The sequence below is a fragment of the Stenella coeruleoalba genome (genome assembly GCF_951394435.1).
Source record: "Stenella coeruleoalba genome assembly, chromosome: 17".
In the NCBI taxonomy this organism is placed as follows: Eukaryota; Metazoa; Chordata; class Mammalia; order Artiodactyla; family Delphinidae; genus Stenella; species Stenella coeruleoalba.
Genome location: NC_137163.1, coordinates 46030061 through 46053271, shown reverse-complemented (window position 1 = coordinate 46053271; position 23211 = coordinate 46030061). Strand labels below are relative to the sequence as shown.

At 42.6% G+C, this 23211-nt stretch overlaps 1 protein-coding gene across 6 annotated transcripts in view; it reads right to left on the bottom strand.

The window, feature by feature from the left end:
• The window catches only part of LOC307175757 (uncharacterized protein), a 44566-nt gene extending 30426 nt beyond the window's left edge, over positions 1–14140 (bottom strand). For 3 of the 6 annotated variants that reach the window (XR_013824464.1, XM_079901231.1, XM_079901229.1), the window contains exons 1-3: positions 13637–14140; positions 9062–9143; positions 7004–7094 (exon numbers count right to left, since the gene is read on the bottom strand). Coding sequence is in view for 3 of the 6 variants with exons in the window: in XM_079901231.1 (XP_079757357.1) it covers positions 7004–7085 (82 nt within the window). In the remaining 3 variants the exon portion in view is untranslated. Of the gene's footprint in view, positions 1–7003; positions 7219–9057; positions 9144–11429; positions 11494–13636 lie in introns of all 6 variants that reach the window. The other 3 variants (XR_013824463.1, XR_013824465.1, XM_079901230.1) reach the window with 3 other exon arrangements.
• Positions 14141–23211: the final 9071 nt, after the last annotated feature.

Genomic DNA, 23211 nt, shown 5'->3' with positions numbered 1-23211 from the left:
GAGCAAATGCAGGTAAAGTCCTTATAATTTTTTCTTGGGTCAATCAATTCTAGCTGCTATGGTTACCTTTGGCTAATTTAGGGCAGAGTCCCTTTGCCCACCTTAGGTTCTCTGGGCCCGTCTCATTCACAACACACACAACCGCATACTGCAGAGTTTTGAAAGGTGGTTCTCAAAATGTGGTCCCTGGGCCAGCAATATCAGCCACACCTGGGAACTGGTTAGAACTCTGGCACTGGAGCCCAGCAATCTGTGTTTTAACAATATTCTCAGGCAAATCTGATGCACACTAAAGGTTGACGACAACTGAGAACATCTGTCTCAGACTCTCCTGGAGGCATTCACCAAAAATAGAGTTACAGGACCTTACACCTGACCAGCTGGAGAAGGGGTCTAGTAATTGCCCTGGTTATCATGCTTGTCATGATTTTTCAGCACATAAATGTTTGAGAATCATTGCCATTTTGAATGTGTGTTTCACTTGTCTGTTTTTCCAGTGGACTTTACTTCCTTGCCAGGGAGGTTTGTGAAGATTTGTTGCTGTTGTTTGCATTATTAGTTTTATTATGCTAATTCTAGAATCTCTGGTGCATAGTGCAATCTCAGGCAGGAAGTAGTGGCTCATTAAAACAGGTATTCCAAAAGTCTTAGTAGAACTTCAAGATTAATTCCTTCAGGAAGAGGTAAAATTGTCATTAGATGCAGATGATATGATACTATATAGAGAAAACCCTAAAGACTCTACATGAAAACTACTACAACTGATAAACGAATTCAGCAAGGTAGCAGAATACAAGATTAACATACAGAAATTGGTTGCATTTCTTTATACCAACAATGAAATATCGGAAAGGGAATGTAAAAAAACAATGCCTTTTAAAATCACAACCCCAAAAATAAAATACTTAGGAATAAACCTCACCAAGAAGGCAAAAGACTTATACGAGGAGAACTGTAAGACATTAATAAAGGAAAGTGAAGATGATTCAAAGAAATGGAAAGACATCTCATGTTCTTGGGTTGGAGGAATTAACATTGTTAAAATGCTCATACTACCCAAAGCAATCTACAGATTTAATGCGATCCCTATCAAATTGCCCATGACATTTTTCACGCAATTAGAACAAATAATCCTAAAATTCATACAGAACCATAAAAGACCCAGAATTGCCAAAGCAATCCTGAAGAAAAAGAACAACGTTGGAGGCATAGCCAACCCAGACTCAGACAGTACTCCAAAGTCACAGTAATCAAAACAGCGTGGTATTGGCACAAAAACAGACATATGGATCAATGGAACAGAATACAGAGCCCAGAAATAAACCCACACACCTCAGTTAATCTTTGACAATTAATCTTTGACAAAGGAGGCAAGAATATACAATGGGAAGAGACAGTCTCTTCCGCAAGTGGTGTTGGTAAAGTTGGACAGCCTTATATAAACCAGTGAAGTTAGAACACATCCTTTCACCATACACGAAAATAAACTCAAAATCTCTTAAAGACTTAAACATAAGACATGACACCATAAAACTTCTAGAAGAGAACACAGGCAAAATATTCTCTGACATATATCATACCAATGTTTTCTTAGGTCAGTCTCCCAAGACAATAGAAATAAAAACGAAAATAAACAAAGGGGACCGAATCAAACTTACAAGCTTTTGCACAGCAAAGGAAACCATAAACAAAATGAAAAGACAACCTACAGAATGGGAGAAAATATTTGCAAATGATGCGACCAGCAAGGGCTTAATTTCCAAAATATACAAACAGCTCATACAACTTGATGACAATAAAAGCAAACAACCCAATCAAAAAAATAGGCAGAAGACTTAAAGAGACATTTCTCCAAAGAAGAAATACAGATGGCCAATAGGCACATGAAAAGATGCTCAACACTGCCAATTATTAAAGAAATGCAAATCAAAACTACCAAGAGGTACCACCTCACACCAGTCAGAATGGCCATCATTAAAAAGTCTACAAATAACATATGCTGGAGAGGGTGTGGAGAAAAGGGAACCCTCCTACAACACTGTTGGTGGGAATGTAAGTTGGTGCAGCCACTGTGGAAAACAGTATGGAGGTTCCTCAGAAAACTAAAAATAGACCTACCATATGATCCAGCAATCCCACTCCTGGGCGTATATCCAGACCAAACTATAATTCAAAAAGACACATTCACCCTGATCTTCACAGCAGCAATATTCACAATAGCCAAGACATGGAAACAACCTAAATGTCCATCAACAGATGAATGGATAAAGACGATGTGGTACATAGATACAATGAAATACTACTCAGCCATAAAAAAAAGAATGAAATAATGCCATTTGCAGCAGCAACATGGATGCAACTAGAGATTATCATACTAAGTAAAGTATGTCAGAAAGAGAAAGACAAATACCATGATACCACTTATATGTGGAATCTAAAATATGACACAAATGAACCTATCTATGAAACAGAAACAGAATCAGAGACATAGAGAATAGACTGGTGGCTGCCAAGGGGGAAGCAGGTGGGAGAGGGATGAACTGGGAGTTTGGGATTAGCAGATGCAAACTGGTATACATAGATTGGCTAAACAACAAGGTCCTACTATATAGCACAGGGAACTATATTCAATATCCTGTGATAAACCATAATGGAAAAGAGTATGAAAAAGAATGTATATACATATGTATAACAGAGTCACTTTGCTGTACAGCAGTAATTAACACAACGCTGTAAACCAAGTATACTTCAATAAAAAATAAGTTAATTAAATTTTTAAAAAGATTAATTCCTTCAGAAGAACAAGTACTACACATTCACAAAAAAAGCACCCTTTGAAAGTTTAAATTTTTGAATTTCTTTGCCACTTCCTTAGATTTGATCATCTTGGACAATATATTTTCAATACTGACTTTTAAAAAGAATTGTGTTTCAGTGTTTGCTATCCTTAGAGAGACAGAAACAGATAAGTACAAGTAAATACTTGTTTTTCAAAAGTCTCAAAAGTCTAAGGGAAATGAAAGTAATTATATCTTCAAATGATTTTGGGGTATGTTTCTAATTTCATACTTCTGATGCGATTCAAGATTAAAACTGTATTAAGACATTTGAGACATGCCGCATTGGTATTAAATGAATTTAATTTTGTGTAAAGTGGCTGAAATATTTTCTTCAGCAAACATACCTGCAGATGTAAAATCACAACCATAAATCTACAAAAAAGCAAGCTATTGAATGAAATCTGATTGGTTATTTCCCTGCAGTATGGATCTGCTAATAATTTAATTTACTACTTGCTAACAGAAGCCAAAATTTAAATATACATATATATATATGTGTGTGTATATATCTATCTCTTCAATTTTAAATCATTCATATATATGAACAAGTATACATACACATATATAACAATTGTTCATATATATAAACAATTTAAATTAAAGAAAGTACATCTGGTGGCCTATTTTTTCCCCCCGATTTCTAAAGAACACCATATTCTATTCTAGGCAGTGGAATGTCAATCCACCTTAAGGGTTGTTCAATGAGCATATCTGAGAAACCACTGGTTTAGCCAATGATGTACTTATTGAGGGAGGCCCTAGTGCCACTGTCAAGAGCTTATCCACAGGAGAGATAAGAAGGTACTTGTTTGGTTTGTGAAAAGAAGAAGTAGTGAGGAATGGCAGGTAGCTGCAGGCTGATGACACGTGATGTCCATATATATGTAGAACCAACACACCCATAATTGCACCCATTTTCCATACCCAAATCCAAAGCCTTTATATCATTAATCCCAGGCAAAAATGGTAAGATTCATGTGTGTTACTATCCCACGGCTTCAAGATGCCTCTAAACTCATATGAGTATGTCTTAGTTTTATCAGTGGAGGACAAACCAGGCTTCTATCACCAAGCCCCATTCCATAACAGGCAAACCAGTCCAAGACTTCTCTGAGTGCTGCAGGAGAGTCTATGGAAGGGGCGCTCACTCCACTGTGATGCCTAAAATGCCTTTGCACAGAGCAAACATTCAATACATGCTGAGTGAATGAATGAGTGAACTGGCTCATTTCAGGGAAATTGCATTCAACAGGCTGGCATTCCTTCCTACCCATCTTAACTGTTAAGCTTGCCATCAGACAAAAATTTAACTATAAAACGTTAGAGCTGAGGAAATTTTAGAAACTATCTACTCTCCAGAGGTATTACAACTTTAATTTAGTGGTAAAAATCACTAGGAGTGATTTACGAGTCTATCAGACCTGAGTCCAAATTCCACATCTACCATATTTTGGTGAGCAAATAACTACTTCTGAGGCTCTGTTCCATATATGCATTATGGGATATCATAATAATACATACATTAATTGTATGACTATCAGGGGATGAAATGACACAATCCATTTGCCATGGTCGGCTAAGTAATTTGCCCCAAGTAAGCACTCAAGACATTAGCCAATATTAATAGCGGAGAGATGAAAACAAAACTCTGGGACTGATGCCTACCCTAGTGGCCCCAGTGGTCATAATGACTTTCTTCCATTCAGCCTGCTCTCTTCTCACTAAGACTAAGGAAGAGAAGATGAACAAATTAGGAATAACAATTTGAAAATGGTTTTATACTCCCTGGATGAATGGAATTATAATAAAATGATTCATGAGTTCTGCAGAAATATGATGAGACTTTAGATCCTTATGTTAGTTCTCTACAAAACCAATTGATGGCCCTAAGATGTACCTTCCCACCCAGCCCCATCCTTACCAGGATCAAATATCATTGTAAATGGAAAAGTCAACCACACATAATCAACAAGCTAAGTTACAAGCCAGTGAAGTCTCGGAGCTTTGATAGAGAAAATTCAGATTTATCATTATATGTAAAAATAAGATGATATGAAGAACTCAATCTAAAAAATATTACCTGGAAATCTATAATCTCTACAATAGTGCTATAAAAAGTAAAGAGCTAGAAATCTATTTAGATGGTTTTCCTTATAAGAAAGCACTTTCTGTATAACTTTTAATGTACTACTGATGAGAACAATTCAACAAAATTCAAATAAATATCTGCAGATGTCCTACAAGAAGAAAAGAACAGAGTTAGATGTGACAGGGGATAACTGGACTTCAGGATGAGTAAGACCCTATACTTGACCTCAATAAATTAACATGAAATACAGTGGATGAGTCATGTACAGAATGTCAGAATTCTAAAAGGCCAAGCTAAGTACCAAAAGGAACACGTGGGGACTCTTAAGAAGGAAATAAAATATTGGTTAGTTGATTATGAAAAGGCAGAAGGGAGTAGGTTCCCTTTGGCTGCTCTTTGAAGAGATCACTTCCTTTCCCCGCTAGTCCTGAGGCTACGGTGGCATGGGCAATAGAGGAATGTGGGGACTGAGAATCATTTCTACTCTCACCAGAGTGGCTGGAAGCAGATTTTCTTACCAGGATGTAGTAGTATGCTAATATTTAAGGGTTCTTGAGGTCAGAGAGAAGGGTTTGAATACTCCGGCTCCATCTCTTGCTGTGGGTCAAGTTTCTTACGTTTCCAACACCTCGGCGTCTTTATCTGAAAATTGGGGATGATGATAATGTCTCCCACCTGAGTGTGAGAACTATATGATACAGTGCATACGCAGGGCTAAATTTGGTGCCTGGCACACAGAAAGTGCTCAGTACGGCAGGCGAGTGTAGTGACAATAAAGGCAAAGATGACGGGGGTAGTGCCAGTGTTGCTTCTGCCCCCAGAACAGGCTCTGACTGGGAGAGAGTTAAAGCACCTTTGGGTTCATGGGGGTTTATATATAAGCAACGGTTGATCAATGTGAGCTGGTTGTCCAAATGATTATGTGCAATCTAAGAAAAAAATGGGCCTCGGATCTGCTCAGCTACTTAATAATATTAGCAGCGGTAGTAGTCAAAGAAGCTAAATTTTATTACGTGTTTATATGCCAAACAACGTGCTGAACGTTTTAAAAGGATTTACTCACTTATTACAACGAGGCTATACGCTAGGTCCTGATAACGTTATTCGTCTCTTTCAGATGTTGACTGAGCCTCAGACAGGTTACAAAAGCACCTAAGATCCCTTTATCAGTACATGACGGAAATCAGTTCAAATCCAGCCTGTCTGACTTGTTCTTAATCACTAAGGTATGAAATTAAGCATGTTGCCCTTTGCCTGATTCTCCTTCTGAGGCCTGAATATTTCACTTAGCTCTCTGAGTGCAGAAGAGAGAAAATTCTCTCTCCTTGACCCAACTTGGCATCAATACCCAACTCCCCTTCTCAAAATGGGTTGCTTCAACGAGCAGCAATGAATGCCGGGTCGTGGACCAGTCACCTTGATGACTAAGAGTCAGACACTAGGGAAAGAAAATGCTCTGTGACAAACCTACCCTTGTGCAGAAACAAGACAGAAATGGGGGGACAGGGCAAGAGATAATGGAATAAGGCATAGGAAAAATAGCACCTGGCATCGTGACAGTAATAATAATAATAGTAGTAGTAGTAGTAATAGTAATAATAATAGACTTCACTATGCTCTAGGCATTGCATTAAGTGCTTGGTGTAAGTGACTTCATTTTAACATTGAAAACATTTAACATTGAAAAGTCTATGGGGATGAAATATTATTAACATCATTTTATAGGCAGGAGTATTGAGGTTCAGGTAATCAGGTAAATTGCCCAAGCTCATATGGTTAGCAAGTGGAAAGCAGAGATTTGAACCAGCACCTACACTCCTAACCATTATGCTATAACCATTATGCTGAAGACATAAGAATTCCAATGGTCTTTCCCCATAACCCACTCCTGCACTCCAGACTTAAATAGTCCAAGATCAAGAGAGAGCAAGCTTGGAGTTGCCACTCTTCAGTGAGTGTCAATCATTTCAAAACAGTGTATTTGCTAACAAGATGCACTTCCTGTGATAATCTTCTCAACCAGCTATCAAGAAACAGGAAGCAAAGATTCAAGTAACAGTATGTTCCTACTTACGAGGAAGGTGGGACAGCACAGTTGACACTGGGCTTAACTGTTCTGGAAAACGTGGTCCCAGTAGGCATACACGCTGGTACATTTTCCCCACCTACCAAATACAAAAGAAGTATTTCATTTCCATGTTGCTCTTCAAAGTTCCACCTCATTCGTGCCTGTCATTCATCCTCTGGCCTCTTCCTGTCTCCATTTCTGTACAGAAAGGTGCTGAGTCTCTGCTCTTGGATACGAAAAGGGTGTGTTAGGAGAGGGAGCCATGGTACCTCGATGTCTTTTTTTTTTTCATCTTAATTCTATTATGCCAACTCCACTGAACTTAATTAGAGTGAATACAGAATTACACAATTACCCTCTGTTCTATTCTTCAGATGTTATATTTTGATAAAATTTACGACATGCTGCTCTCCCCTTGAACACCAGATGAACACTAGAAATGGATGTGTGTTGACATAAAATCTGTTATAATTACAATTAAAGTACAGCTTACATAATGATAGTGTTAACATAAAATTACAGATGTGTAGAGACAACGTGGTCATGCATTTTTTAGTATAAGTACATGCTTAGACCAATATCTGTTAGCGGAATGAAGATGGAAGAGAATTTTGGTTAAGCCACAAAGGCTGTTTAAGGACTTGCAGATAGCTAAGGGGAACTCAAAGACCAGTAAGATAATATTTCCCCTGCCATGTTTTCAATTGCAAAGTGAAGAGAAGATGTGAAAGCAAGTACCCCTATGGAAATTACAAGACAAGTACATTTTTTTCCTTGAGTACCTGGGTAAATGCTTAAATTCTAATGTATATCAGTGATGCAAATTTTCAACAGAGTTTGATAAATCATAAAATAATAATTATACATATATGTATATAAAACTGCATGGAACTAGACAGTTCAGAATTACTTCTAATTAAAGAGGTACCCTATGACAACTAACTTAAACCTTACAAAATATGGTTCCAAGTACCCTATCAGAGTGAAAAGCAGGAGATTGAAAGGTTTAGTGTAAATGTTTATAGTCATGGTGTCTTAACTAAAACTACTGTGTCACAAATACTATTAAAATAATTGTGACATTTTATTCACTTTTACTGCAAACAACAAAACAAACTATAGGTATTTTTTCATTTCAGATAATTATTTTAGCTAACAGTTATTAAATGTTTTGAGAAGACAGAGTGCTAATTGCATTACTTCATTTTACCTTTAAAATAGCGCTTCCATGTAACTATTCTTAATATCTCCATTGTATTAAAGTGTATCTCTAGTTTAGACCTTTCTTCAGAACTGCAGACTTGTGTATCCAACTGTGTACTCAGCATCTCTACTTGGATGTCACGAAAACATCTCAAATCTTATACCTCCAAAACTGGTCTTTAATCCCCCAAACATGCTCTACCCCAAACTTTTTCCATCTTAGGTGACAGTAACCATACCTTTCCAGTTCCCCAAGCCCTAAATCTCGAATTCACCCTTGACCCCCTCTTCCTTTCCATTCTTGCATTCAATCTACCACGAAATGCTGTCACAACCTTCCTTCCCAATGTTCCACTTCTGAGAATTACCAGCCGCTAGCAGCCTGGTGCAGGCCACCAACATAGACCTCGAGGATCCTGTAGTCACCTCCCGAGATTCTCCCTGACTCCACTCTCTCCCCACATCCTCAAGACCACAGATAGAGTTATGCTTTTCAAACAAGAGACAGTTCATGCCATACCTCGGCTAAAATCCTGCCCCTAGCTGCCTACATTTAGAGTAAAAGACACAATGCATGTGATGGCCTCCCAGGACTTACCCAATCCATCCCATCACATATCCGACCTCCAGCCCTCCTGCTGTCTCTTCCTCCCCACTGACTAAGTCAGCCAGGGTGGCCTCCTTGATATTCCTCCAAGCTGCCCGGCATATTTCTGCCTTAGAGTTTTGGGACTGGTTATTCTTGCTCCCACGGAGTGGTCTCCCCATCATACATTCTGACAACTCCCTCACTTCAAGTCTTTGCTCAAATGTCAACTTATAAAATCCACCCTGACTACCCTATTTAAAATCAGAACCTACCTGTACACTCCTCCAGCACTCCCAACCCAAGCCTCTTCAGTGAGCGTCACATCCTTTTCCTTATCCCGTAGCGCCCATCAACCTGTGACAAAGCATAGAGTTTATTTATAACATCCGTTTCCACACGAGAGTGTAAGGAGGGAGAAAGCATGCAAGAAGGAGCACGCAGGCAAAGGCTCTTGTCTAATTTATTCATTGATACGTCCAAGCATAGAGAACAGGAAGATGCTTGATAAATAGTCCTGAAAAAGATACAGATGAGGAAACTAGTAGTAAAGCTCAGAAAGTTTAAGTAACTTCCTCAAGGTTCTAGAGCTAGAAGAGGGTCACAGTAGAATTCACACTTGGGGATGTCGAACTTCAAATCTCTTAGCCTCTCTGCTATCTTTTTTTTTTTTTCCTCCTTCTTTGCGGTACGCGGGCTTCTCACTGTTGCAGCCTCTCCCGTTGCGGAGCACAGGCTCCGGACACGCAGGCTCAGCAGCCATGGCTCACAGGCCCAGCCGCTCCGCAGCATGTGGGATCTTCCCGGATCGGGTCACGAACTCTCAACCACTGCGCCACCAGGGAAGCCCCTCTCTGCTATCTTAAGTCCATGCAATTCAGGATTTGTTTTAATCAGTGCCATGGAAATTCTCACTCCACTGAATAGGATCACTAAAGTGTTCTCTGTCTAGATTTATATATATATTTTCCATTTAAACAAAGGAAACAGAAGAGGGGAATTCATCATGGGTTATTGCGGTAGTTTTACAGCAATTTTAGCAGTAATGAAATTTAAGTAATAGTGATATTTAATAATAGCATAATAATAATAAAATAATAGCTCTTAAATGTATTGAAGATGACTCGCATGCTAAACTCAGTGCTAAAATATTTCTATGTATATTTTGTGCAAAATCCTTATGAATATTCTATCAGATGAGCTTGATGTGTAACTCCACCAGGCATACTTCTCTTATTCCACTTTCAAAGATAAGGAAATTGATGAGAAGTGTGGTAACCGTTTGATCAAGATGAGACTGGTAATAAGTTGCGAGTATGAATTTAAATTCAGGTCTAACTCCAGAATTTGATTCTCAATCCATACATGAAAATTCTGATAATTCCTTTGATAAGGGTATGTTCTCTCCTGGAAAACATCCCCCATTATGTCCGCCTGTGCTCATACCTTCAGGACACAGTCAAGTTTGAAACATGATAAAAATGTTTAAATAGTGTGCTTTAATAAATGGAAATATCTTCATCTAAACAATAACACAGAAAGGCAGGCTGAGCCCTTTGAAGTGGCTTCGTTGCTATCTTCCATCCAGAACAAGAGAAGGAATCAACAGCTGCAGAGTAAAGAAAGCATGAAACCCAGAGATGGAGGATTCTGTAAATGACCAATTACAAGACTATTAAGCCACACTTTCATAGCAAGAGGCAAAATATTCCATTAAACTGAAAATTCTTCTACCCCTCACTCCAAGGCCCACACAAACGTTAATGTTGCATTTATTAGGATGTATTTCCTGTGCTCTATCAACTTGACTTTCAGCAACTGTATTAATACAGTCCTTTCGCTTTGCACATATATCTGAATGATGAATTCCATTACTGGAGTTTTGTAGAAAGAGTGGAGTGAATGAAGTAAAGTTTGGGAAGAGCCATCATAATCCATAATGATGGGCACTGAATCAGGACAAGAAGAAACCTCTCCTCATTTATTTGAATGAAAATTCTACTATATATTTATTGCCTCTGTACAGGGCCATCTGTTGAATAATGGAAAACAAGCATCTTTCATTTGGAGGTAGGATTTGTGTGCTCAAGTTTCGATGGGCCTGCAGAATTAATCTTGTTTTAGAAATGAAATAAAATGTAATTTCTTACTGTAAGTAGATGTGGTTAAGCAACTGGCAACTTTGATGTCTTTAAATCACTGCAGTTTCAGGGTAGGCAAATCTATAATTATTTCAAGCACTTCTTTATTGGTGCAACAATTGAGCAGTGTACATAGTGGTCAACAACCTGGGCATTGTCAGACGACTCTAAGTTTGAATCTAGACTTTGCCACTCACCAGCTATGTGACTTTCAGCTATGAGAATCACTTTCTTCAGCTTTACACTGTGGATTATTATATGCCCTTTGCAGAACTACTGTAAGAACTAAATGTATATGGGCACAGTGGCTCATAGTAAGGGCTCAAATTAGTACTGTGGTCACTACTAGTAGTACTGAAAAGAAATTAGAACTTCTATTCTCATAAAGTGGGATATGTGTCCCTTTATCATTGTAATTTCATATCATTTTACTTTTGACCTTATAATTTAATAGCTTGATCCAAGAAACATTTAGCAGTAAATATAATTGAAAGAAGATTACCTGTCAAACATGAAATACTGTAGTATCAAGTGTGCTGGCACAATACTCTTCTCAGATAATTAACCTGTAAAAATATGTTATTGTCTTCTTTTTAATTGAGCACATTGAACATATATATTTACTGTACCAATTGGCAAAAGGTCCATTAATTAATCAGTCTAACTATATGTTGCATAAACGTCTTCTAAACATAATCGTATATGTATTTTATTTGTTGGGAAAATGTGTTTGAGATGGTTCTTTTCTGCCTATTTGAAGTAAAAGAGGATGAGAAGTAGAGTTAGGCTTAATGTACTTTGTACTCCATTATGCCATGAAAATGCTTCTGTGCCCTGGAGACAACAACAAAAGATTTGCTTTAATGACAAGAATCAAGTATGTTCTAAAGCTTCCAGGTAGGAGGCGTATAGGTTGCAGTTTATATCAGGAGTCTTTGCTCTCTCTCTCAACTGCGTCTAGATGGGAACGATGTGGTCACAAATGCTTCAAGGTGATATACTAAATGTTGGAAAAGAGTTGGGTAGGAGGCAGAGTTTTGAATATCTCAAACCTGGGCTAGAAGGATTTTATTTAAAGAAAATAGCGGATATGATTTTTCACTTAAGGAAGCAAACCTGACATTAATGTAGGAAATTAGCTCTTTTAGCTATGATGCTTTCAAATGCACATGGCTGAAAACAAATTCAAAATAGTCAAAGGAAATTTAAAAACAAAAACCAAACAACAACAACCTCAACAAACAAGTACTAGAAATTCAGGGATGCAGCCAGATACAGTTGGATCTGGAAGTTCCAGAGTATCAGCAGTGTTCCAGCTCTCTCTACATCGCTCAGCCCTGCTTACCTCTGCAAGACTTTATTTTACAGAAAGTCTCTTCTTGTGCTGGATGGTCACTGGGAGTCCCAGAGTCATATCTCCCCAGCTTAGAAATTCCAGAGAGAAAAGGCAATTCTTCCATTTTGCTCTGAGACAAAAGTCCTGGGGAGGAGTCTGATAGACTTAGCCGAGGTCAGATGCCTACCCATGAGCCAATCACCTGCTTTACTGGAGTTCAGTCCCTGGGCGACTCATCCCCAGGGCCCGTGAGGAGGCAGGATGGCATTATCTGGCAGTTCTCCAAGAAAAGCCTGCTGTTTTTGTAAGATGAAAGGGGAGAGGACATGGATAATGAAACCTGTATCTGCTTCTGTAAAATCCACAGAATCTTACTCCCTGCCCTATGTCGATGACCATGCAGTAAGCTGACCCAGGAGGTCATTTTTCCCACAACAGTCTTTATATATATGACTAAGGAACACACTGGTAAAAGAATATGGGAGAAAGTCTGAGTATGACAAGTCAGCTAGACTGATATTAACTAAAAAAGCTGTGTGAAAATATCCTTAAAAAGTTGCCCCCAACTCACTCAAAGTCCAAAGTTGGAGCTGGAAATACAATGTCATGGAGTTTGGATAAGAACAGGTTTTCTCCAAGCTGAACTATGACACAGAGATTAGAGACTTCTAGAAACTATACTTTTTCAAAGAAAAAACATCACATGAGAAAAATGAGGCCTAGAAAAATTAAATGACTTAAGCTAATTAATGGCAGGACTGAGACTAGAGTATACTTTGTGTAATTGGCTATGGTCTTTTTTTTGTTTTTTTTGTTCTTGTTCTTATCACTTCAGAACGAGACAAACTTAAAGAAAGGAAACACAACCAAAACTCAGTGGTTGTAAAAGAGATGGATGTGAACGCCCACTTATTTCTTACGTATAAAGTTACCCCTCGCAGTGTTTTGGAGGAGAAAACGCTGGCTCTTCCCAACGTCGGTTACATACACAAAGATTCCAAAGACAAGACAAGTGCTTTGCAAACAAAGTAACTAGAACCAGCTCAGGCTTCCCCGCGTCGGGCCCTACGTTCCACGGTCAGAACCACCAACTGTATCTCCCCGGGTAACAAGGTGATTCAGAAAAGCTGGCACCTTCAGAGAAGGGAGAAAACTTAGCCGGCAAGAGAGTCAGGAGGAAACTTGCTCAGCTTCTTGCTGGGGTCTGAAACGATCCCAATAGAGTCCTTAAACCCCTCAGGTTTCCCCAATCAAGCACCCTCGCCTCCAACCTGGGCCACCCCAGATCTGACTATCAGACGACAGAAGTCTGCGGACGCACGAAGAGCTGACCACCCCACGAGACGGACCTACGCGCGGCCGCGCCCACTCACCCGCCGCTCACCGGGAGACGAGAGACCAGCCCGGGGTCCAAGTCCTGGGAGTGGCCGACTCGCCCCTCTCCGGGCCCGGCTCCAGCTCACCTCGGCGCGGCCCGCCTGGGCGCCGCCATCTTGACCACGAAGGGGGCCTCGCGCCGGAGGCCCCTGAGCGGGCGCCCTGAGCGGAGCCGGAGCGCCGGGGAGGCCCAGGTCGGCGCCCTACGTCCCCCGCGCGCTCGCGCCCCGTCCACGAGAGACGAGAGTCCCGCACGCAGCGCCCGACCCAGGCTTCCGCGGAACCGGCGCCCCGCGCAGCCCGCACCGCGGCTCAGGCGGTGCCGAGGGCGGCCCGGGCGGAAGAGCGGGCGCGGGGCACGCGCTCGGTAACCTGGCAACGCGGAGCGACCCGGCGTCGCCGGCGAACCCCAGCCCTCCACCGCGAGGAGGCACGGACCCCCGCGTCCGCCGCGCAGCCCGCCCCGCCCCCTCGGTCGCTTCGCCCGTCGCTGCCCGCTTGCTATGGTCTTTTAAATCCATGATACAACGTCTATATGTAACAAATCTGTTAAATCTTAAATGTTTATGATATCCATAATCCATTATCTGAATTATTCTTGAAGGTAAAACATCTAAAGACTTGTTAATTGTATGGGTATACATACATAACATACACGTGGAGGTAACTTGAGGGTAAGGGGCTAGGTATTATAAGGGGCTAGGTATTATTTATCTTTTTACCTCGGACAATGTTCAGAATGGTGTTTTGTACCTAAGAAGCACTCATGTGTTGAATGAATCAGAATCGGTTTGCCATTCCCCACTGCCTTTATCTCACAATAACAGAAACATAAAGTGGGCAGAGCAGAAACGACGGCAAATAAATTGTCCTCTTAGTCACAGAATGCAGTTTCTAGAACTTATAGAATAATTAGTCGATTTTGAAATAATTTTGTTTTACAAAAATTTCGTAAGATTGAAATACTCTAACCTTAAAGCTCTCGATCAACTCTAAAGGAGGGCTTTAATTGGCTCTTCCTGAGTCTAGTGTTTATTCCTGGGCCGATAACTGGGGCCATTGTCATAATAGAAAGTGTGATTTGTTACCAGAGAAAGAGGAAAGTGACGCTGGGCTTGCAAGATATTTATATCTTCAGCCAGAGTGCATAGGATCTGGAACTTAATTGGTGACGCAGTATTTGTTTGAGATTATATGAATGAAAAATCTTTGTGTAAGAGTGATTAATCTAAAACTTGACCAGTCATTGTCCTAGTGTCATATTAAATTGCAGGAGAATCTAGTTTTAGGCACAAAGATCATAAATATAAAATGTGTTCCCAGGTTTGGTTCTGTGTAGTCAGTAATCTATACTCACCCACTCATTAATAAAAATGAAAGTTAAGGACTCAGTCCTAACTTATATGCTTAGCATTGTATTTCACTAACAATCTCAGTTTTCTTTTCTTTGTTCTCCCCTGTCCATCATCTTCTGCAGAAAATAATGTCTCCACTTTCAATTCCCTGTCTATTTAAATCCAATTTGTAATTTATAAAGTTGTCCTCCTTAAGGGCTGCTGCTTCTGCCACAGTAATGTACTCTGGCCATTATTATACTCTTCCATCTTTCATGGAGGTCTCCATCCATAGGTTTTGTTTTCATAGCTTTTTTTTTTTTTTTGGCGGTACGCGGGCCTCTCACTGTTGTGGCCTCTCCCAATGCGGACCACAGGCTCCGGACGCGCAGGCTCAGCGGCCATGGCTCACGGACCCAGCCGCTCTGCGGCATGTGGCATCTTCCCGGACTGGGGCACGAACCCGTGTCCCCTGCATCGGCAGGGGCACTTTCAACCACTGCGCCGCCAGGGAAGCCCTATACTTATGATTTTATATTTGCTTATTTACTTTTGTCTCCCCCCTCAGCTCAAGAGAGACTATATTCATCTGTGTTAATCACTGCTGTGTTTCCTGAACATGCCTATACATCATACGGAAGAATGGTGCCTGAAATTTGGTAAGGGATCAATCAGTTTTCTTGGCTGGATGAAGAAATGTGTTCATAAATTAATGAACAGATCTTCGGGGCTTCTGACTTGAGGACTAATGGGAAGAGGATGGCAAATGGTTGGGACAGGGTACTGCAAGAAGTAATATTTGGAGTACTCTGATAGCTATCCTAACAGATAAGATTGTGTTCATTTAAGTAGTTCTAATGAGAGAGCTGGGAACTAGGGACACACAGCATTAAGGTTTTTATAATGCATTCTGTAGAGTTCTTTTTAAGTCTGTACAAATATCACTGAAAATGTATGCATACATATACACCTCTGTTACTTTACTTAGCGCTTTACGAGAGTCCCTCAAGGAAGGGGTAGTAGCAACTCTCAGTATCCTTCCTTTATGATGAGCTTAATTTATTCAAAGTTACATCATAATTTATTTGTAACTGTGAAACTAGACTTAGTTATTGAATAGACCCTCCCTAGAAACGTATGACATTAATAAAACCAACAAAACTTTGTTCAGTTTCCAATGATAGACACACTACAGACTCAATTATGGGCCATCCAGTTTAATGAAGGGAAGAAGTGATTGAACAAATATAGAGCAAACAGAATATGAAGTTTTATCCTCCATTAACATTAGTAACGGATAGTGTGGGCTCCAATGCCTTCAAGATAGCTTGAGACCATCATCTCTGTGTCATGGGCAGGGGGATGTTCAGCCAGGATGTCTTTCACTGTCACTGAGAAAAATTTCCATAATATATAATGATACCTACTGAAACTGATATGGGGCATTTGGGTAATAAGGAATCCATTAGCATATTTTTCCGGAAACCTTGACTACAAAACGAAGACAGTAGATTTGGACACTTTCAGCCATGAAGAAGTTGTTTGGATATTCATCTTTATGCCTAATGAAATAAGCTTATTTCATCTCTGCAGCTTCCCATATACCATTTTCCCACCTCTGTTTTATGTTTGGAAAGACTTTAGAAATTGAAAGTCAAGTTAAAAAGTGAGTGACAACTTAAATGATATATGGAATATTTTGCTGACTTACAAGAGCATGCAGAATTAAATATGACCCAGTTCAAATGTTTATTTTCACGTGTATGTTGAGGTGGCGTTTTCAAGGTGCCAGAAAATGAGAATTCACCTTCCAGTGTGTGTTACCAGTTCTGTTCATTGCACAGAATCATCTTCATAAAACATACTGTTTTCTATGTACCTGGTATATATCTCAATTAGTTTGAAGAATTTCTCAGATACCTCTTAATATGTAGTGCTCCAATTCCAATCTTGCCGTGTCCTGTACCAGTGACACAGCACACAGGAGTTTTATTTCTCTTTATTTCTCTGGGTTGTTCAGAACCCAATGAAAGAACAATGGAATGGGATCCAAGAGATCAGGGTTCTTCTCCCAGATTTACCATAAAATAATTGTGTCCTCTTGGGAAAATTATAGTCATTCTAGGTCCCTTTTCTTTACTTTGACAGAGCTGCACTAGATGACCCCAAATAATATAGCACTCTTTCAGTAGTCGCTTAGATGTTATTGGTATTCTGAAACAAATGAAGACAATGACACATGGAGCTGTGCAACATCTCTGTAACTCTGTTGTCTTAGAGTTGCCTCCATTTTACAGATGATAAGATGACTGTGCATAGAAGTAGATGTTTGGAACCAGCGGTTCCAAAGTAAGTGGAGGTAAACCGCAAATTTCCTTCCTTCCTGAAGCTCACTTAGCCAAAACATAGGCTTCTGAATATTAAGCTGTAAAGCATATTATCAGTACATTTTAAAAGAAGCTATTCTTCTAGGATTTCCAATTAATAGCAGGAGGTTTTGAAATTCTTAAAAGATCATCTAATTTTGTGAGATTTACAGTTCTATTTTCCTGTCAAGCAAGTTGTATTAGTGCCAGTCATCTGAGCTTCTGGATGCTTCTCTGAACCTCTTGAAGTTTTCTTCTTGCTATCTGAAATTCATGCCAGATAAGCCTTTTTCTAGAGCGTATGTACAGACTTGTGTATTTTTATATAGGAAAGCGAGGCAGTGAGTCAAGTCGGGGGTTAAGCCCTCATTCTCAGAGTGGTATTGAGCTCCTGGTGAAATATAATCATCATTTCCTCAGAATCGAAAAGCAGTTATCTCAGGTGTATAATCCCATTAACTATTTATACATTTACGTATGATACATGGATTTATTGTACCTACGAGGTGTGTTCTCTTTGGGAAGTACAAAGCTCTTAGAGACATAGGTTGTTCATTTTTTGCTTTCCCACAAATACTGTGACCCTTTGAGCAGTAAGGTCTATATTTTACTAACGTCTAGAACCAGCAGTTAACACGGTGTCTAAGATGTAGTCAATAAATATGAAATAGATAAATGAACACATTTTTATGTAAGGGCCAGGACATGGACAAATAGAAATTTTTCATTTTCAATCACAAAGCAACAACAGACATAAAAATGATACAGACAACAAGTGCTACGGTCATTCAAAGAAGGCATAGAATAGATAGAAGGATCTCCTCTATGGCACAGGGAACTATACTCAATATTTTGTAATAACATCTGTATGGGGCACCTGCTCCACACCAGGCCCTATGACAGGTGCTTACATACTTTCCCTCTCCCCCATCCTATGGGGAAAGTACCTCTGCTATAGATTTAACATTTGCCTCCCCCAAAATTCATATGTTGAAATCCTAACCCCCAAAGTGATGGCATCAGGAGGTGTGGCATTTGGGAGGTGATAAGGTCATGAGGGTAGAGCCCTCATGAACAAAATTAGTGCCCTCATGAAAGAGACCCCGCAGAGGTCCCTCGACCTTTCTGCCATGGGAGGTTACAGAGAAAACACGCCAACTGTGACCCAGGAAGAGGATACTCACCGGACTGTGAATCTGCTCGCACCCTGATCTTAGACTTCCAACCTCCAGAACTATAAATAAATTTCTGTTGTTCATAAGCTACCCAGCCTCTGGTATTTTGTTATAGCAGCCCAAATGGATTACGATCACCTCTGTCCTTAGGTTTCAGACCCAGAAACTCAACTTTGTAGAGGTTACGAGGACCCTAAAACCACTCAACCAGGCAGAGGCAGATTTGAAATTGAAGTCTCCAATTCCACATGTAAGTCTATCAGACCCTGTCTCCAGACATGATGTCATGAACAAGAGCTAATGCAACAAAGAGTTTACATGCAGCAAAACAATTAGCAAACAAAGTAAGAATATAGTAGACCGACTGTTTTGGTCACCCAATAGCCATTCACCACTCTTCCAGTTGAACAGAAGCCATGCCCCGTGGGCACATTCAGCCCTGCTGTTTTCACTTCCCAGATTTGAGGGGTAGGAAATTATTATCCCTCCTGGCCATCAGCACCCTGACCTCTACCACCCACCGGGCCAGCTTCAAGAACAGCTGGATCCACCTGTTCAAATGAAACAGGTCTGCTCTCTGTGGTGTTGGCTTCTAGTTCAAGCAGCTCTCCCCACATGATAGCAAAGCTGGCTCCCAGCAGTTGCAAGCATGAATCCTACCAGCCTAGCAGTCCCAACAGATACCTTTTAAGTATTTGTTCCCCAAAGCTCCAGTTAAAAGTCCTAGGCTGATTCCAATTTGACCTGCTCTGGACAAACATTTTCTTTAGAACCAAGAAGGCTGCCAGACAAAATACAGGATGCCCGCCTCGTTAAAGCTGAACTTCAGATAAACAGTAATTTTTTTAGTAGAAGTATGTTGCATGCAATGTTGAAGACACCCTAAAAAGTCGTGGTTTTCATCTGCGGTTCAGCTTTAACTGGGCGCCCCGTGTGGGCTTTGCCGGCTGTGGTGGGCGCCGCGCTGGGTCGGCGGGGACGGTGGGGGACTGTGGCCCGAGCCGGGTTGCACACCCAGCCCACAGCGTGCAGGGAGAGAGGGGCAGCCTCGTCTCCGCTGCAGGAGCTGAGACGGGGAGAAGGGGAGCGCCCCAAAAGGAAACCAGCTGCCCCTCCCAGGAGAGAGGAGATGGCTGTTCAGCAGCCAGAAACAGCAGAGGAGCCAGAGCACAGAACCGGCGGCCTCTGAGGACGCGGCGCACATATTTCTGGTGGGCGAGGGGCACGCGGGCCGGTCCGTGGGAAAGAGGGGAGCCCGCGCCGGCCCCTCCGCCTCCCGAGCCTGTGCGTTTCCCTAAAAGAGCAGCAGCTGTGCAGACTGACGGTTCACAGTTGTGATAAATCGCCTTAGGAAAGCACTTCGATTAAAGTCACATCTAACTAGAACGCAAGAAGTCATCCCTGAACAAATCAATTGCGAGAGGGGCAGCTCTGGGCGCGCACCCACCCCGCTGCTGTTTTGCTTTCCCCGCAGGACGAGGGCCGCTCACTGGGTCTCGGGGACAGCGCGCTGTCTCAGCTGGGGAAGAGGCGCTTGCTCAGGACGCATGCAAAACCCAAAGTGTGAAAGGAGGCCTTTATTCCATTCCTTTGGGGGATTTCTTAATGACGTAAAGCCCAACTTGGTTTCAGATCTGCCTGTCGTTTCCGTGACAGAACCTTCCTGGGGCGGGTCCACCAGCAGCGGGGTGGCCAGGCGCCACAGGGCTGTGCTCTCCTTCCCAAGCCAGTTCATCTCCATCTGTAGCATTTTCAGAGAAACTCTCGGATAGGTTTTCTCCAACAGGTTCTTTTTCCTTCACTTTATAAAGTCATTCTCCTGCACAAAATGAACGGCCTGAAGACATCACTGAGCCTCTTTTTCTCCCAGGGTCAGGGCCAGCACGGCCCCCAGACCACAGGGGCGCAGGACCTCACAATGGGCTTCAGGCCTTCCCTCCCCTCCCGCCCCTCCCACCCCGCCCTACCCCTCCCCTCTTCCCCTGCAGAAATCACATCCCTTTCTCCAGACTCCCCACTTCAGCTTGACTTCCAGCAGATCTTTACCCTGCCAGTTAGTAATTCAGGACTAATTAGGTGATTGCTTTCATTTATGGTAGCAGTTGTGGGGGGGTGGATGAAATGGCTTTGCCCCTATTCTTGTTGGAAAAATAAATTACACCCACTGTCACTTGAGATCTTATTTTCCCCCCAATCAAGCAAATTAGCAGCGTGGTTCATTTTCCCAGCATTCACTCCTGAACAGACGGCAGTGCCCTGGAACGTGGCTTAGAGCTGTGTGGTCAGTGCAATTGTTTGGGGCTGTTTGTGCCGACAATGAGAGGAGACGCCTGTCTCCGGAAAGAAAAGTGGCCCTTGTCTTGCTTAGGCCAACGAGCTGCCCGGAGCGCTGCCCGCCTGGCTTCTGAGGAAGATGTACACCGCCATCTAGTGGATATGGGGGCTCACTGCAGTGTGCTCGTTCTCCCACCTTTCCCTCTGGCCGGTAAGAACAAGCAATAATGCTTCTTGTAAGTTCCTAAAAATAAGGGAGGCCTTATATCACCAGGAGTGAAATGTTTGCCTCAATGTCTGTAATGAAAGTGCAACCCCATGCTTGCACAACGTCTGTCTTGTCAGTAGCCCTCTTTCATCCCGATGTTTAGGTCCAAGACAGGATCGTCATTGTCTGAGCAATGGGTATCTCTCCGAAGCTGGGTAGTTCTCCCCTGTCCCAGGTAGTGTGGGAGGAGACAGTCAGCACCTTCATAGACGCCTTCATCTCTGCAGCCTCGCCATCACTCCTCATCTCACCCACAGCAAGCCCGATTCCAAAGTGCACAGGGTAGAGGCGTTCGAAAGTTGGCTTGTTCAACCAGGGGCATTGCCACTTCCCAGAGGGAGCCAGAAACACACCCACATCCTAAGACTCTTTTCAGTCTTGGCGTTGAGGGTGTTCCCACTCTGTCCCCTGACTACACACACAAGTCAGTGTCTTTTTCCTTTCCACTCATTCTACCTACATGAAGAGCACGTTGATCTCCCCAGTTTTAACACAGGAACCATGATTTTCTTGGGTTTTGTGTATGGCGGGGGAGAGAATGGGAGAGAGAGCAAGTACATCCCAATATGGAAGGGCTTGGGGCCGTGGTTCTCCACCAGGGGCAATTTTGCACCCAGGAGACATTTGAAAGTGTCTTGGGACACTTTGGATGGTCACAGCTTACGCGAGGCTAAAAGTCCTTCCATCACAGGACAGGCCCACAGCAAAGAAGCATCCAACCCCACCCAGCAGTCGTGCTGAGGCTGAGAAAGCCTGGTTTAGGCTCGCAGATATCGCCCTCCAGCAAGCCGGTTGGAACACTGATTGTCCTGACCGCCGTTTTTCTTCTTTTAGACGCTTCCATTTTAAACATAATTTAGCTGTCTCTTTTTTTTCCCTCTGCTCTGCTGAGAAGAGAAAGGATTGGAAAGGGGGAGGGGAAGGTGACAGAAAAGGAGGATTAGAGGCCTGACCTGTTTCTCCTGGAGAAGCTGGGCACATTCCTCTCTCACACGTGCTTTGTGACCGAGCGGGGTACAATTAAAAGCACAATAATTTGCTTGTTATTCAAGTCAGGCATTAGTCCGGGTAATGGCGTGCTTGGTGTAGACATGGATTTCCTTGTTCGGAGCTAAGCACAGGACTAGCTGAATTCTCCATGGAGAAATCTTGATTTGTTCAGGTCTTTCATGTTTTCTACAGAGAAGGGATTATGTCTTCCTAAAGAGGGGCGTTGCTTAAAAAGCTACAAAGTGTAAGAAAAGGATTTAGGGCAGAGGGGCCTGTGGTTACGTAGCTCAGGGGTACAGGGAATTTCAGAGCCAAGGATTATTTAAAGCCATAGAGTTAAAAAAATAATTGCTTTAGGGACTTCCCTGGTGGTGCAGTGGTTAAGAATCTTCCTGCCAGTGCAGGGAACACGGGTTCGAGCCCTGGTCCGGGAAGATCCCACATGCCGTGGAGTAACTAAGCCCCTGAGGATAGGTGCCAACTGGCACTCACCAGCCCGAGAGGTTTGTCTGCTCAGCCGCGGGGGCGGGCGGGGCTGCAAGCTGAGGATCGGGCTTTAGTCGGAGCCAGGGAGAGGACTGGGGTTGGTGGCGTGAACATAGCCTGAAGGGGTTAGTGCACCACAGCTAGCGGGGGGGGGGGGGGGGGGGGTGGGGGGGTGGGGTGGGGTGGGGTGGGTGTAGTCCGGGAAAAGATCTGGAGCTCCCGAAGAGGCAAGAGACTTTTACTTCCCTCTTTGTTTCCTGCTGGGCGAGGAGAGGGGATTAAGAGCGCTGCTTAAAGGAGCTCCAGAGACGGGCGCGAGTCGTGGCTAAAAGCGCGGACCCCAGAGACGGGCATGAGACGCTAAGGCTGCTGCTGCCGCCACCAAGAAGCCTGTGTGCGAGCACAGGTCACTATCCACACCCCGCCTCCGGGGAGCCTGTGCAGCCCGCCACTGCCAGGTTCCCGGGATCCAGGGACAACTTCCCCGGGAGAACGCATGGTGAGCCTCAGGCTGGTGCAAAGTCACGCCAGCCTCTGGCGCCGCAGGCTCGCCCCGCACTCCGTGCCCCTCCCTCCCCCCGGCCTGAGTGAGCCAGAGCCCCCGAATCAGCGGCTTCTTTAACCCCGTCTTGTCTGAGTGAAAAACAGACGCCCTCCAGCGACCTACACGCAGAGGCG